The following is a 19,784-nucleotide window of genomic DNA, read 5'->3' on the forward strand; positions in this document are numbered from 1 at the left end:
AAAGGCGGGGACATTGAACACATTCCTGGCTAGAACATCGCCATTGCTGTCAGATGACCCCACCACTGCCATAAATCAGTTCAATACCTGGATCAATCAGGCCACACTTGAGCTAGCACCCGTAAAATCTATCTCCCAGAATCGAGCCTCCCCCAGTGCTCCCTGGTTCTCGGATGAACTTAAAAAACAGAAACAATTAAATAAACAAAGAGAAAGACTTTGGCGGAAGCGCTATGACCCAGAAAGTAAATCATTATATAAAGACTCACTTGCCCGGTACAAACAGATGATCGCAGAGGCGAAAAGAGCCTATTATGCCGCACAAATTGAGACTGCCAAAAACTCGTGCAAAGTGTTATTCGACATCACTAAACGCTTGTCGGGTGGCACGCACGACCTCACACCACCTCCCTCACAACATCTTTGCGACGCCTTATCTGATTTTTTCTTCAAAAAAGTTAACGACATCTATCAGGCTTTTTCTCTAAACACGGACTCTACGCCACTATCCTTGTCCTCCACCTCACGGGATAACACACTGACCTGCTTTGTCGAGCTCACTATGGATCAGACAAGGAGTATTATTTCAAGAATCAAATCAGGTTCTGCATTAGACCTGTGTCCGCTCAAAGTTCTTATGCCAGTTATGGACACGTTGATACCGGCTATAACTCATGTTTGCAACACTATGTTTAGCTCCGGAATTTTCCCGGCTTCTCTGAAACATACGTTGGTCAAACCCCTCTTAAAGAAAGCCAATTTGAATAAAGACGACCTGAAAAACTATCGTCCGATAGCCAGTCTTCCTTTCCGGGCTAAGGTAATAGAAAAAGCCATGAATCAGCAACTGTCGGAATTTGTGGAGCAGCACCAGTTGCTTGATAACACCCAGTTCGGATTCCGCAAATGTCATGGCACGGAAACTGCCCTTCTAAAGGCTGCGGATGACATCAGAGCCATACGAGACCAGGGGGGGACAGCACTCCTGGTACTGCTGGATCTTTCGGCGGCCTTCGACACGGTCAACCACAAGATCTTAGTCGACCGTGCCGAACGACTGGGGTCCAGAAAACTGCTCTGGACCTGCTTGTATCGTTTCTGGCCAATAGATCACAAGCAGTATCTCTAGGACCCTACCAATCATCGAAGGTGTCTCTGCCGTGTGGGGTCCCTCAAGGCTCATCCCTGAGTCCGACACTATTTAATATCTACGTGTCGGACCTTGCAAATGTCATCAAAGCATTTGGGATGAGCCTGACCTCCTACGCCGATGACACCCAATTGGTACTGGCTATCAAAGGGGACGGGGAGGAAGTGGCCGATCGATTCACGAGAGGAATGATGGCAATAGGTGACTGGATGGCCACGAATTGTCTGAAACTCAATTCAGAAAAAACTGAAGTGGTCATCTTCGGTCACCTCTCCCCGGGCTGGTCACCTGTCTGGTGGCCACCATCTTTCGGTCCCCCGCCGAGTCCAGCTAGCAAAGTGAGAAATCTAGGCGTCATCTTCGATGCTGGCCTCAATTTTATGGCACATGCGAATACAACTGCGGCTTCAGCTCATATGAAATTGAGAATGATTAGGAAAATACTACCTTTCCTACCGAACACGGCCGGGAAAACACTGGTCAGCTCACTAGTCCTGTCCTCCTTGGACTATTGTAATGCTCTATTCTTAAATGCCCAAGTCCGAGTGACAAATAAGATGCAGTCAATCCAAAATGCAGCCGCACGAATGCTGGCTGGGATCCCCAAGTTCGCACCAGTTACAAACATCATTAGGGATCTCCATTGGCTCCCGATACGCAGCCGTATCAAATTCAAATCGCTGTGTATTGTTTACAAGTCACTCAATAATCAAGGTCCCCACTTTCTCAAACAGAATCTTCTCCATCATGTCCCAACCCGATCTCTTCGTTCCTCTATTCAGAACTTCTTGGCTGTGCCTTGCACTAGAACAGTCACCTGGGGCGACAGGCGTTTCCTGGTTGCCGCCCATAGACTCTGGAACACCCTTCCTGCACATATCCGAGCAAGTCCCTCCCTGTTCCCATTCCGCAAACAGCTAAAGACGTGGTTATTTGACCAATAGCCTTGTATATCTTCTTTACCCAATTGCTGATCCATCCCTTAACTAGCGCCGAGACGCCCACGGGTATTCGCCGCGCTCTACAAATGTCAATAAATAAATAAATAAATAAATAAATGCATGACTTGCATGGATTTTGTAAAACTCTATTGGTGTGGTAGCTAACGGGCCCTCACAGTTTTAACAAACATTGGCAAAAACAAAAATAGTTTTTGGTCTCAAAAAGCACACATTGCCACAGTAGTTCCAGGCACCGAACAAGACTGTGTGCCGATATCCTCCTTGTAAAAAAGCAGAATGCTGCCACTCAAAGTGAAGCCAGCCACAGACAGACAGAAAACACAAAAGGTCTTGGTTAACACCAAACCTAATAGGGGCTCAATTAATGAAGAAGTCTCAAAAGTACACCCATGGTATATATTCTTGCATTAAGTGCAGACATATGGCGTGTTCGAGAATTCACAAGAATTTACAGAAGTAGGCCAAGAAATAGTCCTCCTAGAAAATATTTGTGAACTGCATTTTAACATGTACAAATATGCATGTGTAGATTTGCTCATGAGAACATCTGAGTGTTTGCAAGTTCGCTTTCCCTACAACCACTTTTTTCCTCAACCCTTGAAGTTTTATGTCATCCATTGTCATGGGTAAATTTCCAACCTTACTAAGTATGGGAAAAGTTTAGAGAGGAGTTGGTGAAAACACTTAAAACACGCAAGCTAGTTGGTTTGTAAAGACTCGGGGGGCATTCCAACCCTGGAACTATTGCTTACCACTACAGGGCTCGAAAAATCCACTCGCAATAGCGAGCCAGATTTAATCAGGTCCAGATATTTTTAGGGCCTACTCCCTCATTCTGGCGAGCTGCCAACAAGGTGGTGTTCTTGCAAAGGCCAGTCTTCCTACATTCACTTTTCCTTCTGTGACTGAAGTTTGAGGTTTTCTTCAAGTGAATTGTGAGATAATTGGGATGTGACCAGTTCACGGGACAAGTACTTTACAGTTAAGTCAAGTAGCACATTCAAGTTACTAAATCTGAAGATCTAGTAACATTATTATTTTTCGAGCCCTGCACTACCTCCAGCCCCAGTATGTAGATCTGCGGAAACGTAGCAACATAAGGGAATTGCTAGTATTCAAACCTTATTGTGGTATGAGTTCTGGCATAATCAGAGGCTATATCAGAGCTCATATATAATGAGATTGCTGCCATAATTTGTCGCTGCATTACATGGCATGCAAGGGACAAGTAGATTTTGTTACAGGACAAGTAGATTTATGAAGCAACCTGCCCCTTGGACAAGTAGATATTTTATTAAATTCCACACCCCAGAAAACACGCAACCTGCAATGGCAGAGAGAGAGTGTGTGTGTGTGTGTGTGTGAGAGAGTGAGAGAGTGAGAGAGTGAGAGAGTGAGAGAGTGAGTGTGTGTGTGTGTGTGTGTGTGTGTGTGTGTGTGTGTGTGTGTGTGTGTGTGTGTGTGTGTGTGTGTGTAAAGGTACAGGGCCTCAAAGGGTTGCACAATTAAGTGCTGCAGGCCTTCCCTGGCCATAGTGTCCCATGGTACTTTTAACAAGGGACTGACATGTGGCCAAAGGTACAGTTTTGGGAAAGAACACAAGCCCTGGACACCAGATTGGCAGGGACCCAGGGCACATCAAGTCAAAGTGCATCAGTAGTCTCACAAAAAGTGGGGTGGTTACTGCATCAGAAACCCAGCTTCCTACACACCTTTATTATTGCTTTCCTGCACCTTCTTTGTTGCTTCCATCCCAGCATCCCTTCTGTACCCTGCTTCCGCATCCACGGACCTCAATTTTACTTCCCTGCCACCCGCTTTGAAGAATATAAATGAAACAAGCAAAGCTTTTGTGCTACTTTGATTTTTATTTACCGATCCAACCCACATTGGCAAACAGGAAAAAAAAGCACTTGTTTTGTAGCCTTGAGCATGCGTGATGCACACGTCTACAATTTACAGCAGGCCAAGTCAGACCTTTTTCTTTCCTCTTTAGCCGTGCTGCACATCGTTGGGGATGTTGTAAAGCATCACTATAAGCCATTGCCAAAGCCAATAGGGGTCAAAAGCTTGCTCAGTTTGACACATTAGGTCTAAAGTTTGTGTGCGATTAGGATTTGAAATATGCGGTGGGTGGGCATCAAAGAGTTAAAATTGAGGGATCAGTCACCAGCAATATTTTGCTGTTAACCGACTTCACACGCCTTAAGCAAAAGAGTGCACTGAACATGGCAGAGATTTCCAATATGGTGTACATGGTGTTGTATGCCTTAAAGGTGAATGTCATTGGATTTTTTTTCTTTGATCTTGGAACTTATCATTAACTGTTTTTATCCAGCGACTATACATGATACACACACATTTTCACCGCATCCACTCTTCGTCGCAGACTCTATCCGGGCGGGTGCCCTCGTGTGCGAAAGCAGCAAGTCATGGAGCATGAATTTAACAGAAAGTCCAAAAACACACCAGGAGTTCAATGAATGAATGGATGGATAGACAGATATATATGAATTACACAACACTGAGAAATTCTATTGCTGTCACTATAGTTAGTTACGTTTTTCATTTTTTACTTTGAAAGTTAGTATAGAATTGCAAATTACATTGCAAAGGACCATACTTACGCATCAATAGTTGGGATTGCATATGTTCCAGTGTTTGTAAGCATGGCCCCCTTGATATTAGGATCTTCCACCTCTACCATAAAGCTTCGTGGAATCCCAGTGCTTTTTTTAATCTTGGGAACTGGCTCAAAGCCTTGAGACTGCTGCGGAAAGATTTAAAAAAACGTAGATGTCAAGTAAAATTTGAGCTCAAATCTTGTCGCACGGTACGATGTGAAAAGCAGTTTGATAATTGAAAGAAAAAAGTTTCCAAAACACAATAACGAAATCACTTGATCTCATGTCTGAATGATTCAAGCAAATAGCTTAAGTAGATTACCACTGAATGCATTGAAACTTCTGTTTAGAAGCAATATTTTACTTCATTGTATCTTTCAGATCTGCAAAACTAAATCAATAAGGATAATGTTACTTACCCAGCAAATATCGGTTCTTGGCATGTAAAGCTGTAGATTCACATGCTTTGCATACTCCTGCCATCTAGTGTAGGGTCCGGATGTTTACAAGTTGTTTTTCTTCGAAAAGGCCTTTCCAAGTCACGAGGTAAGGGGACTCCTCCTTTTGGTGATGGTGTGCATGGTCATCGACTCCATTGCTAGATTGTTTTCCCGCAAGAGTGAGAGAATGGAGCAAGTAATTGTAGTATAGAGATGTCATGCGTAAACATGTATAATGAAGAACTGCAATGACAGGTACCCTTGAGGTGGGTGGGCGCATGTGAATCTACAGCTCTACATGCCAAGAACAGATGCGTACTGGGTAAGGAATATGCTACTTACCAGTATGCATCTGTTCTTGGATGTAGGGCTGCTGACATTCATACCTGTGCATAGATCGCCGCCTATTGTTGGGTCCGGATGATTGCACATTGTTGTCCTGGAAGAGTCTTCGAAGTATCACGAGATAGGTGGCTCCTCCCCTGGACTACAGTACGCATGGGCATCCTCTCCATCCTCAGATTATTTTTCGCCATTGTGGTAAAGATGGAGTGTTGTACAGTAATAGATGTCCATGCAAGAAAGTGAGAGTTACAATGAATGAATGCTACAGCTGCGACAGGCACCGGGGAGGAGGGTGGGCGATATGAATGTCAGCAGCCCTACATGCAGAGAACAGATGCATACTGGTAAGTAGCATATTCCGTTCGAGGCATGTGGGCAGCTGAATTTATATCTGTGCATAGAATGAATAGCAGTCTCTCCCTTAGCGGTGGCTACCTGCGCCAGCTGCAGCAGTCTGAAACAGTTTTTAGAACAGCCTGCCTACAACAGCTTGCTGTTTGGAATGTACATCAACACAATAGTATTTTGTGAAAGTATGTATTGTTGTCCATGTGGCTGCTTTACATATTTCTTCTAGAGGAATGTTTCCTAGGAAAGCCATGGATGCCCCCATTTTGCGTGTAGAATGCGCTCTTGGGGGAACTGTTAAAGTGCGTTTTGCCTTAAGATAACATATTTGAATGCACTTAACTATCCATCTGGCTAGGAGGCCAGATTTAGAAATGGGGTTTCCTTTGTGTTGTGGTGAAAAAGCAACAAACAACTGTTTTGTCTTCCTGAAATATTTTGTCCCGTCTATGTAGTATAGGAGAGCCCTCTTAACATCTAGTGTGTGTAGGGCCCTTTCAGGAACGGACTGTGGATTTGGGAAGAACACTGGAAGTTCTATTGTTTGATTGATGTGGAAGTGGGATACCACTTTTGGCATGAATTTAGGGTTTGTCCTAAGCACGACCCTTTTTGCGTGGATTTGGAAGAATGGTTCCTGAATAGTAAGAGCTTGCAGCTCGCTAACTCTTCTAAGCGAAGTAATCGCTACGAGAAAAGCCACCTTCCAAGTTAAAAATTGTATTTCACACGAGTGTAAAGGTTTGAAAGGTGGTCCTATAAGTCTGGTTAAAACAACGTTTAAATTCCAGACAGTTGAAGGTGGGTGTCTTGGGGGGGGGATCACTCGTTTGGGCCCCTCCATGAATGCTTTAATTGCAGGCACTCTGAATAGTGAAAGGTGTTGCCTGTTTTGAAGGTAAGCTGCTATGGCAGCTAAGTATATCCTTATGGATGTATAGGCTAGATTGCAGCGGTGTAGGTGCAAAAGGTAGCATATGATATTTTGAGTTGATGCGTCTAGTGGGTTTAGGTCATTGTTGTTACAATAAATGACAAAACGTTTCCACTTTGCCGCATAGCATGCTCTTGTGGTAGGTCGTCTTGCCTCTTTGATAATGTTCATGCAGTCAGGAGGTAAGTTTAGGTAGCCAAACTATGACTTCAGGAGCCAGATTGCAAGGTTCTGCTGCTGCGGGTCTGGGTGCTGAATGTCTCTATGGCTCTGCGTTAAAAGACTGGGTGTTAGTTTTAGTCTTTGATGAGGCACCACGGAAAGTGGTGTACCACGGTTGCCTCGCCCATGTTGGAGCAACCAGGATTAGCATCATGGAGTGCTGGCGCAGTTTGCGTGCCACTAGCGGTATCAACGGTGCTGGTGGAAAAGCGTAGGCAAATTTGCCTGACCAGTTCATCCATATCGCATTGCCCTGAGACTGCGGGTGTGGGAACCTCGCGTCGAAGTACCGGCATTTTGCGTTTTCTTTTGTGGCGAACAGGTCTATCTCTGGTTGTCCCCACTGTTGGAAGTATGGTTGAAGCACTGTGGGATGAATCTCCCACTCGTGCACCTGTTGGCTGTGTCTGCTGATCAGATCCGCTATTTGATTGTCCTTGCCTGGGAGGTGTTCTGCCATGAGAAAAATGTTTCTTTGAATGGCCCACTTCCACATGCTTTGAGCTAGATGTGACAGCTGTGGAGAGTGTATTCCTCCCTGCTTCTGTATTTAGTACATCCCAGTCATGTTGTCCGTCCGGATCAACACGGTCTTGTTGCACAGATGTACTTTGAAAGCTTTCATTGCCATAAAAATTGCCATCAGCTCCAGTAGGTTGATGTGCATTTTTTTCTGCTGCGTGGTCCATAAGCCCTGCACTGTGTGGTGGAGGACATGGGCTCCCCACCCTATTAGGGATGCGTCAGTCGTTAAGACTATTTGTGGTACAGGCTCTTGGATCAGTCGTCCCTTGCAAAGGTTTTGTGGATTCCACCAATGCAGAGAGTTGTATGCACGACTGGTCACCAACACTAGGTCCTTTAATTGTCCTTGAGCCTGGTTCCACTGACGTGCTAGGCACTCCTGCGGCGGACGCATGTGTAATCGTGCGTGAGGGACTATGAAAATGCAGGAGGCCATCATGCCTATTAGTTGCATAAACACTCTGGCTGGGAGCGAGTGTTGGGGCCTGAACCTTTGGATTAGCGTCAGATGCTGTTTATTCTGACAGAGTTTGGCTGTGCTTTACCTGCCAGAGTGTCTATAGTCGCTCCCAGGTATTGTACGTGGGCCGGCTGAAGATGGGACTTTGGATAGTTTAGCGAGAAACCTAAACTGTGCAGGAGGTGAATAGTGCGTGACATGTGGCTGGCACATTGCTGGGCTGACTGTGCTTGTATCAGCCAGTCGTCCAGATACGGATAGACATGAATATGTTGTCTTCTCAGATGTGCAGCTACTGTCGCTAGGCACTTGTTGAAAACTCTTCGGGGTTTTGTCACCTCAAAAGGAAGGACTTTGAATTGGTAGTGCCGATTTTGTATTGTAAGCCTGAGATATTTCCTGTGTGCTGGGTGTACTGGTATATGGAAATATGTCTTTGAGGTCTAGTGTTGCGAGGAAGTCTCCTTGATGCAACAGTGGTAACACTTGCTGTAGAGTGAGCATGTGGAAATGCTCTGATAAAATGTATTGGTTTAGGGGCCTGAGGTCCAGAATTGGCCTGAGAGACCCGTCCTTTTATGTTATAGTTTTGGTAAAGCACAAACAGCTGCCCCAGCAAAGAGGCGTCCCGGCGCTAAAGAACCACAGACCCTAACCTGAGAATGAGAGGAGTGGGGATAAGGTGGCCTAGAGAGAGTGGAACAGGTGAGTCTTGATGGCCTTTCGGAAGGTGGACAGGTTTTCCAAGGAACGGATGTTTAACGGCAGAGCGTCCCAAAGCTTGGCTCCCAGGACCTTGAAGGAGCGGCCGCCAATGCGGCAGAGCTTTGTGCGGGGTACGCTCAGTAGGTACAGGCCTGAGGAGCGCAAGTCACGCCGAGGTACATAAGGAGTAAGGAGAGGTCGTAACAGTTCTGGGCTTCCGAGTTTAAGGATTTTGAAGGTCATAATGAGGGTTTTGAACTGGATTCTGGAGTCGATAGGTAACCAGTGCAATTTACGAATAGTGGCTCTGGCAGAGCATCTGCGGGGAAGGCCAACTAAGGCTCTTGCCGCAGAGTTCTGCACGCGTTGCAGTCGTGCTAGCTCTCCTTTGTTGGCGCCAAGGAGAAGAACATTGGCGTAGTCCAAGCGGGAGAGGATTGTGGCTTGGATAATGAGTTGACGGACCTTAGCGTCAAAAAAGCCAAGTATGGGGCTGAGACTCCTCAGCAGGCCGACACAAGTAGCAGCCACTTTTTTGGTGTGGGTCTGATAGCTGAGTGAGGAGTCCATCCAGACTCCTAGATTTTTGACCAGGGATTTGGAGGTGGCATGGTGCCTAGTGACGAGGGCCACCAGTGCTCATACCAGTGGCTGGTGTTCTTACCGTGGAGCAGCACCTCCGTCTTGCCCGCATTAAGCTGCAGGCATTTGTCTGTCATCCATTGGGCTACTGCAGCAAGACCATCCCTGAATCTTGAGGCCGAGGTGGAAGGGCCTTCCGTAAGAGTGATGGCCAGCTGCGTGTCGTCAGCGTACGACACCAGCGTTAGGTCCCACTCTTTAGCCACTACTGCAAGTGGCTGCACGTAAAGATTAAAAAGGGATGGGCTCAGTGCAGAGCCCTGCGGAACTCCCTGTCCAATGGGATGGGGCTTTGATAAAAATGGGGGAGCTGACACCCGGAAGGATCTGTCCTTCAGGAAGGAACAGAACCATTTCAGGGCAAGACCGGAGACCCCTACTCTCTCCAGACGATGTTTGGGGATTAGGAAGTACAGTGAGTACACCCCTGTACCCTGGTGTTCTACGGGTACTATTTCTATGGCCCCTTTTTGTAGCATGCTGATTACTTCCTGCTGCAATAAGTGTAAGTGTTCTGCGGACATAGGATGGTGTCTTGGGGGAATGTTGGGTGGTGTGGAGGTTAATTCTAGGCAATAGCCATGCCGGACAATTTGCCTCACCCATCTGTCTGTGGTTATGTTTTCCCAGACTTGCAGGAACTGCTGTAATCTTCCCCCGACCGGTGTTACATGATCTGGGGGTAGTGACAATAAGTCGCTGTTTGGTATTGGTAGAGGATCTGGTGGTGTTATTCCCTCGACCTCTACCCTTGCTGCTATTGCCACGGTATCCACCTCTACTGTTTTTGTTATAGGTGTTTTGCGTGTTCCCCTTGTTGTACGAGGTTTGCTGTGTTGAGCCTGCTCTTGCAGCTCCTCTGTTGCCGGAGCGACGAAAAGAGCCACCTCTGTATTGTTGTGACTGCAAGGCTCCCATAGACTTGGCTGTCTCGGTATCCTTCTTCATTTTGTCTAGTATTGTGTCCACATTAGGGCCAAACAAATAATCAGGGTTCACAGGTTGATTGAGTAAAGTGCTTTGAACCTCATTTTTAAACCCAGATATGCGGAGCCACGCATGTCGTCTAAGCAGGACACTGGTATTGATAGCCCGGGCTGCTGTGTCTGCCGCATCTAGCGCACACTTGATGGAGGTGTTAGATATGAGCTTTCCCTCTTGTATTAGGTACTCTGCCTGTTCCTTATAAAGGTCAGGTAGATGCTGGAGAATTTGCTCTAGTGTGTCGTAGTGGGCCCTGTCATACCTGGCTAACAGGGCTTGTGTGTTTGAAATTCTCAATATGTTAGCTGCTTGCCCTTTTGCCCGAAGCCTCCAGAACTCCTTGTCTGGAGGTGGAGCCTCGCCAGTAGTCTGCGAATTTGCACGTTTACGTGCATTGGATACTACCAAAGAGTCTAAAGGTAGCTGTCCCTTAATGTAGGTAGGGTCCACTGGTGCTTGCCTATATTTCTTCTGTATTCTGGGGTTAATGACTCGTGCCCTGGTTGTTTCCTTAAATATGTCCCCTGCGTGTTTAAGCACCCCCTTTAACATTGGCCCAATCTGATCTTTCATATGTGTTGAAAGTATCAAAGAGGAAGTCTTCCTCAATGGGGTCTGCATGCATTTCCACGTGGTGGTTGTATGCTGCTCTTTCTAGAAATGCATTGAAAGCAGCTGTGTCCTCTGTAGGCGAAGTTTTAACAGGGTATGCAGTATTGTCTTGCATGGGCTGAGAGTCTACAGGATCTACAGGGTCAGACCATGGTTGAGTTTGGTTGTCCTGGTCATTGTCCACAGGATAATTATAAAGTTCATTATCCTCATAATCCACATCCTCATCTGTGCGTGTGGGAGAATATGTATAAGTCTCTTGCACATGTGGTCTGATAGGCTCAAAGAAAGTAGGAGATGTAGAAGAGTCTCTTTTCTTCTTTAGTGGTATTTTATAGGTCTCAGTGTAAGTATCTGGCCTGATTTTCCATTTTAATAGACTCTGCCAGTATCGGGGTCGACGTATAGTTTAGACTGTTCTTCTATAGAGGGCTCTTGCTCTTCATGAGCTTGAGCTCTTCTCCCAGTTATCGCCTTCCTTGTGTCGGGTCGATGTCCGTTGTTGGTTCGACCGTTTTTTGCCTCATGTGCGTTGGAAGTCCAAATGTTATCAGTCCTAGGGACTTTTGTGCATCCACAGTCTTTTTCGGCTGGATGAACTTCTTCGGCGCCGTAATTGTTATCGATCCGACTGTCTTTGGTTCGATAACCACTTTTTGGCCTTGTGTCGTTTTCGAAGCCTGCTGCTTCGGAGCGATGATTTGCTGCCTCGGCTCGACGGACCCCTTCGCTTCGATCCGTGCCTTCGGCTCGAGTGTCTGTTTGCACGGTCTTTGGCTTGTCAACTTTGTTTCGGTTCGACAACCATCTTCTGCGGGAGTCCTTTGTTTGTGTTGCCTGGCGTCGACATCGATCTTGTCGGTTCGACGGCCTTTAGCTTAGGCATGTCTCTGGGTGTACTGGCTCTCGGCTCGACAACCCTCATGTGCGACCCAGCCGGGTCGACGGCCATTTTGTGTTTGGTCGGCGCCGATGGATCCGCACCTTTCGGTCCGAAGACTGTAAAGTCTATCAGTTTCGGTTTCTGTTTTGCTTCCTTCACTTTTGGTTTTGATATTACCAAGGAAGGGTAATGTTGCAGTGATGGCTCTTGTCTTATATTCTTAGCCGGGCTGAATTGCGGGGCTATAGAATCAATGTTAGGATCTTGGCTAAGGCCTTCCGGCGATGCCTGGACCTGAGCCTGTGGAAGCGTATCAGTAAATGTACTGGGCTCCGTACTCACGGTTGGCCCCGTGTCCTCGCCGGAGTCGTCCTCGACGGCTCCTATGCCTGGATCGTCGTCCCCTACCTCGACGATGTCTTCTTCGTCGACGTAGTAGTTGGTGTCCTGTTCCGACCCCTGCTCCGACTGTTGGTCTGAGTCCTCAGCTTCGACGACCTCTTCGTCGTCTTCAAAGATGTTCTCTGAGTCAGGCGCTGGCTTCTGCATCGTCTGCCTCGCTGCTCTTCGAATCCGAAGTGTCTTTTTCGATCGAAACTGCGCACAAGCTAAGCAGTCGGCTTCATTGTGTTCCGGAGATAAACACTTGTTACACACAGGGTGTTTATCTATGTGTGGAAATTTCGAGTTACAGTTGGGGCATCTTTTGAATGGACTTCATTCCATTGACGATCGGTCCCTTGGTGTCGAAAAGGCCACGCGGCCCGATTCGACGTTCGAAGTAGAAACTAAGAAAGTTGCCGGCACCGATCGAATAACAATACCGACGCCCCCGAAGGCCTTTTGGCCTTTTAGAAAAGTTTTTATCGAGTCCGAACTCAGAGTTGGAAATCACATCCGAACCCAATGGCGGAAAAAAACAATCTGGGGATGGAGAGGATGCCCATGCGCACTGTAGTCCAGGGGAGGAGCCACCTATCTCGTGATACTTCGAAGACTCTTCCAGGACAACAATGTGCAATCATCCGGACCCAACAGTAGGCGGCGATCTATGCACAGATATGAATTCAGCAGCCCACATTTATTTTTATTTTCAGAGTTTTATATAGCGCGAACAAGATCTTTGCAGATATCAGAGCGCTTTACATAGAAGAGTACATGAGGGAACAAAGTCAAATAGGTAGGTCGATAGTTCACAGAGTACAGAAGGGAACATGCCTCGAACCATCTGTTTGAGGCATGTGTGCTGTAAATACACATGTTTTGCATAGACTACAAAAGCAGTATACTCCCAAAGCTGCGGCTAACCTGTAGATGTTTTAACCACTTGGCTGCTAAGGCAATATTTTACTTTTCATTGAATTTCCATTGAAATCAATGAAAAGTGCATGACGAGTTACCCTTGTCATTAGCGGCGAAGAGGTTAAGTACCGCTTGGCCTACATTAGCTTGTTGTCGTGCTAACATCTACACAATAGTGTTTGGTAAATGTGTGTGGTGTAGACCATGTAGCCGCCTTACAAATTTCAGCTAGAGGAATGTTGCAAAATAGGGGCTTCTGTAGCCTTTTTAGGTGAGTGGAATGCGCTCAAGGAGGTATTGATAAAGTTATTTTAGCTTAAGCGTAGCATTTTTTAATGCATTTAACAATCCATCTTGCAATACCAGATTAGGAGATGGGACTACCTTTGTGAGGTGGAGCAAATGCAACAGTTGTTTTGAGAATGTCTTTTGTCCTAACTATGTAGTACAATAAAGCTCTTTTTACATCATGCATGTGAAGAGCGGGTTCTGCTACAGAATCAGGGTGAGGAAAGAACCCAGGTAACTCAACCGATTTGTTTATATGAAAAGCAGAAACCACTATGGGGAGGAATTTAGGGTTGGTACCAAGAACTACCCTGTCAGAGGTGGAGGAGGTCTTATGGGAGGAAAAGTCCGAAATAATCCTTTCGTCAACGGTTTGATAATTCTTTCAGACCACAGTGATGGACCTGAGGAAGTTCTTCTATATCGAGAAATCGCAGCCAGATGCACTTTAATAGAAGCATGGGCCAAATCAGATTTTGCTAACTTTAGAGTATATGGAATAATTTGATGTGCCGCTGAGTTTAGAGGATGAATATTATGTTCTTTGTACCACAAACCAAATCTTTTCCATTTCATCCTATATGTCTTGTTTGTACTTTCCGCTCTGGCATTTGCTAGTATATTTCTGCATTCTGCACAAATATCAAGGTTGTGAAATTCGCAGTATTCAGGAGCCAGGCCGCTAAGCGGTGCGATTTCGGGTCTGGATGAAGTACTTGTCCCCGGGACACTGTCAAGAGTGATGGTATTGGTTGCAGACGAATCGGATGATCCTCAGACAGTAGGATCAACTCTGTGAACCAGTGTTGCCTGGGCCACCATGGAGCGATCAGTTCATACTTTGCACGGTTCCTTCTTTATCTTTGTGAGAATGCGTGGCAGGAGGGGAATTGGGGGAAAGGCGTAGGCAAAGACGCCTGACCATGCCATCAAAAGCGCATTCCCAGAAGATCCCCGTTGGTGATGCCAACTTGCGAAGTACCAGCATTTTTTGTTCTGAGCTGTCGCAAACAGATCCACTGTCAGAACTCCTCATTTGAAGTAGATGCTTTGCAATATACCCTAGTTGATCTCCCACTCATGGCAGGTCGACTTCAGTCTGCTGAGTGTCCGCTTTGACATTCTGAGCTCCTGGAAGATGTTCCACCTTTAGAGATACTCCGTGTTGAACAGCCCACTTCCGTATTTTTTGCGCTTCCTGCGACAGGGAGAGTGATCTTGTACATCCCTGCTTGTTGAGATAGTGCATCGCAGTTGTGTTGTCTGTTCTTACCAGAACAGATGTTCCCTGATTTCTTGGTAGGAAAGCCAGCAATGCCAAGCCCACCGCTTTGAGCTTCAGCAAGTTTATGTGAAGCTGTTCCTGCAATTTTCACCGACCGCTGACCTGTATGTCCTGAAGGAATGCCCCCATCCTTCCAGAGATTAATCGGTGGTAATTACAAATGGGGCCGGTTCGGTCAGGAAGGAAAGACCCACCGAAATGTTCGTTTTGTGGGTACACCATGCTACTGCTTGCACCATAGCCGCCGTGATCTTCACCTTGTCGTCGAAGGATCCCTCTGCTTGGTGCTATTGCCGGTCCAGTTCTCCCTGTAATGGACGCATTTTTAGTCGGCATAAAGGAATGAGAGGTCTGCAGGAGGACATTGTCCCTAGTAGCGACTTGTACCTGCATACTGAAAGACTTTTTTCTTGTGAAATTCTTGGCACGAGACATGAGACCCAATTGCCTCTCTATGGGGGGAAAAGCCTGGTTTACTGAGGTGTCCAGAATCGCTCCCAGAAACGTGATCTTCCTTGAAGGTTGAAGGGATGATTTCTCTATATTCAAAGTCAGTCCCAGTTCGGCAAACAATTGTATGCATGACGTAGTTAACACCTGGGCTGAAGTTTCTGATGGCGCTTTTACCAACCAGTCGTCCAGGTATGGAAATACCTGGGGTCTTTGCTTCCTGAGAAAAGCTGCCTCTGGCGCCAGACACTTTGTAAAAATTCTAGGGCTGATTTGAGGCCAAATGGTAGCACTTTGAACTGGTAATGGTCTCCGGCTACTGCATACCGAAGATACCGTCTGTGGGAAGGATGAATGGGGATGTTAAAATATGCAACTTGTAAGTCTAGAGTGGTCATATGATCATCTGGGTTTAAGAGCAGCAGAATGTCTTGGAGGGTCACCATCCGGAAAGACTGCTTCTTGAGATAAGTATTCAGAGATCTCAGGTCTAGAATAGGACGCCATTGGAGAGAATTCTTCCGGAGTAGGACTAGGGTTTAATGTGCTGGGAAGTTTGATACAAAACTTACTAGTTTTCAGAAAAAACAATATTATAATATGGAGTTCATAATGACTAACTCGCAGCACCATATACTCTTAAGTGCATTACTGCACAATGTCTAAGAATTGGCTTAGACACTGTAGGGGTACAGGGCTCATGCACCTGCGCCCTCACCACAGGTATCGTGCACCCAGCTAGAGGAGTGGCTGATATATGCCAGGGCAGTGGGTTGTAGGCATGGCACACAGGGATGTGTGCCATGCTGACTTCACTTTGTTCTGCACCAAAACAAGCAGCCTGCAAAGGCAGTGTATGTGTGTGTAAAGGTACAGGGCCTCGAAGGGTGGCACAATTAAGTGCTGCAGCCAAGAGGCCTTCCCTGGCCACAGTGCCCTTGGTACCTGTAGTACCATTTACAAGGGGCAGACCTGTGACCAGAGAGTGCCAATTGGGTTTTGTTTTCAATGCAGTTTTAGGGAAAGAACATAGGCACTGGGTACCTGTTTGGAAGGAGCCCAGAGCACACTCAGTCAAAGTACATCAGCAGTTTAGCAAATAGTTGGGGAAACCATGCAAAGAGAGGTCACTTTTACAACTGGTTATTACCTAGCACCACATTTTTTGCCGACAACGCCACAGCAGATAGAGGACAACCATATGCAAATGACACAATCTTGCACCTCCAGGGATAGACGAGCCTTTACTTTCAGACTAGGTACTGATGGAACACAAGCAACTCCCAGAATGGTTTCTGGTCTTCTGCGGTCTCATTAGTAAAATGTAGCTAATGGAAAATCTACAGTTTTTCTTTTTCTAAAGACAGCCTGCAGCAATCACAGTCAAATACAGATAGACTACATTGAGTATCATCATCTGGCTACACAATTAGCCTCTTCAATTTTTACTTTATTTTACATTTGACACGGTCGATCATGCCACCCTGATCGACTGTCTCAGCAATAGGCATTCACAACAAAGCCAAAGAGCTCCTTGCCTCCTTCTTAACGGACCGCTCACAGACAGTAAAAATGGGCCATTTCACCTCCCGTACCTTCACCCTTCCCTGCGGAGTCCCACAGGGATCCTCGCTAAGTCCGACACTGTTGAATATTTATGTTGCGGACTTAGCGAGGGTGATAAAAACTTACGGCATTGCCCGGACGACCTATGCCGACGACACTCAATTGGTGCTATCGGTGCACAACTATTGTGCATCAGTTGCTGCCAACTTTCAAGAAGGAATGCTGACAATCAGTTCCTGGATGTCATCAAACTGTCTTAAAATAAACTCTGACAAAACAGAGGTGATGACATTCGGGAAACTGGAACCTACTTGGTCCCCCCAATGGTGGCCAACTAAGATGGGATCCCCACCAGTACCTGTTACTAAGGTTCGTAACCTGGGAGTTACGTTTGACAATAAGATGACCTTCCATCATGTCAACTTTGTGGTTTCCTCATCCTTTTTTATCCTAAAAAGGATAAAAAAACTTCTACCCTATCTTCCCACTTCAGCTGGCAAAACCCTAATCAGCACTTTGGTCTTCGCCAAAACAGACTACTGCAATGCCCTTCTTCTGAACGCCCAGGAAAAAGTTCTTAACAGGCTGCAGCTAGTTCAGAATGCCTCAGCCAGAATCCTACTGGGCATCCCTAAGTTCTCCTCGATCTCCCCTTATATTCAACAACTGCACTGGCTCCCAGTCAGGAGCCGTACAAAATGTAAGGCTCTATGCATCGCCTACAAATCCATCAACAATTTAGGCCCACAGTTTCTTAAAGACGCCCTAATTCAAGAACGCTTCGCTCTCCCTCTGCCCATCTACTCAAAGTCCCACAAACTAAAAGAGCCAACTGGGGTGACAGATAATTCACGATTTCTACAGCTAAACTCTGAAACACACTTCCCCCTTCACATCAAAACGGCCCCTACACTCATTAGCTTTACGAAGAAACTAAAAAAACCTGGCTTTTCTCACGTTAAATTTCTGCCATAGCTATCGTTCTGTATACTGAGCGCCGAGACACCTCCGGGTAGTTGTTCGCTATAAAAATCGCAAAAAACAAACAAAACAAACATGCCATGGTTTTGTAATCAAAACATCACAGCTTTTGCATTCATCCTGCAGTAGCTTTTAGGAAACTTTAATTATGGTAAAAAGAAAGGATTAGGTTATTTACCCTGTGAGCATCTGTCCCTGGCATGAAGTGCTGTAGATTTACATGCTTTGCATACGTCTGCCATCTATTGTTGGGCTCGGATGATTGCAAGTGGTTCATGTTCCAAGTCGTATTCTTCCAGTCACGAGGCTGTGTGAACCCTCCTCTTGTGAATAATGAACATGGACATCATCTTCAGATAGTTTTGCTGTGGGTAGGCGAGAATATATATATATATATATATATATATATATATATATATATATATATATATATATATATATATATATATACACATACATATATATATATAGACATACACACACATATATATATATATACATACACACATGTATATACATATATACACACATATATATATACACATATACATATATATACACATACATATATATACACATATATACACATATACATATATATACACATATACATATATATACACATATACACACATACACATATACACACACACATATATATATACATATACACACATACACATATACACACACACATATATATATATTATATATATATACATATCAGTACCAATCCCATTCTTGCAAGAAAAACGGGCCGACATGCTCGGAGTTCTGGCAGCAGGCTTTTATTCAAAATTTAAGCGCACACAGAATGTTCGGTGGAAACGCTTGGCAGACGCGTTTCAGCTTGTCGGCTTTCTTCAGTGCCCAGTTCCATCACATACAAGTTGTTACTGCTGAGGGCTTGTTTAAATAACATGGGTGGTCCACACTGATTGGTCTGTTGATGTTAACCCATCTGAGGACTGAGGAGGATGGGTTAACATCAACAGACCAATCAGTGTGGACCACCCATGTTATTTAAACAAGCCCTCAGCAGTAACAACTTGTATGTGAGGGAACTGGGCACTGAAGAAAGCCGACAGGCTGAAACGCGTCTGCCAAGCGTTTCCACCGAACATTCTGTGTGCGCTTAAATTTTGAATAAAAGCCTGCTGCCAGAACTCCGAGCATGTGTCGGCCCGTTTTTCTTGCAAGAATGGGATTGGTACTGATGTATAGGCGGTAACAGCAGGAACCGCTTACCGGCACGCCCTCCCGGTCTGGAGCTCCGCGCATGACCTGCTAAAACCCTGGTATCGTATGAAAATACAGCGCGGCGCCCCCCCACATTGAAAAGGACACTCACCTGAGTCGAGAAGACATGCGGGGAGGGAGGACGCAGTCGTGTGCTGCGTAAGGAGTCTTTGACAGGAGTGACTTTTGTTTGGGATCCATGTAATGCGGGATGTCACTGCATACCTCTGCCGGTATGACTGGGAAGCCACTGGGCTAGTAGAAGTTGGATCCTCACTGTACGATCCACTCTCGGTGGTATGCGAGAAATCCCGGCATGGAACAGCGCCCGACAAAACTGAGGAGGATGGGTTAACATCAACAGACCAATCAGTGTGGACCACCCATGTTATTTAAACAAGCCCCTCAGCAGTAACAACTTGTATGTGATGGAACTGGGCACTGAAGAAAGCCGACAGGCTGAAACGAGTCTGCCAAGCGTTTCCACCGAACATTCTGTGTGCGCTTAAATTTTGAATAAAAGCCTGCTGCCAGAACTCCGAGCATGTGTCGGCCCGTTTTTCTTGCAAGAATGGGATTGGTACTGATATATATACATATACACACATATATATATATATATATATATATATATATATATATATATATATATATATATTTCACACGCACGTTAACATGAAAGTGTATGAACTGCAACCTGCACAAGAATTTAAGGGAATGGGTGATGGCGCATGTGCATTTACGCAAGAGAAAATTGATTGATGGAATGCTGGACAATGCAAACATTCACCCCCAGTCAGAAGGTGTGAGAAAGTGCCCTCTTTCTTGCATGGTATG

At 45.7% G+C, this 19,784-nt stretch overlaps 1 protein-coding gene across 4 annotated transcripts in view; it reads right to left on the reverse strand.

Moving 5' to 3' along the window:
- The window catches only part of RBBP6 (RB binding protein 6, ubiquitin ligase), a 334,867-nt gene that overhangs the window by 214,886 nt on the left and 100,197 nt on the right, over window positions 1–19,784 (reverse strand). For all 4 annotated transcript variants that reach the window (XM_086940457.1, XM_086940459.1, XM_086940458.1 and 1 more), the window contains exon 7: window positions 4,740–4,882. In XM_086940457.1, coding sequence (XP_086796583.1) covers window positions 4,740–4,882 — 143 coding nt within the window. The remainder of the gene's footprint in view (window positions 1–4,739; window positions 4,883–19,784) is intronic.

Source organism: Lissotriton vulgaris, chromosome 10 (genome assembly GCF_964263255.1).
Source record: "Lissotriton vulgaris chromosome 10, aLisVul1.2, whole genome shotgun sequence".
NCBI lineage: Eukaryota > Metazoa > Chordata > Amphibia > Caudata > Salamandridae > Lissotriton > Lissotriton vulgaris.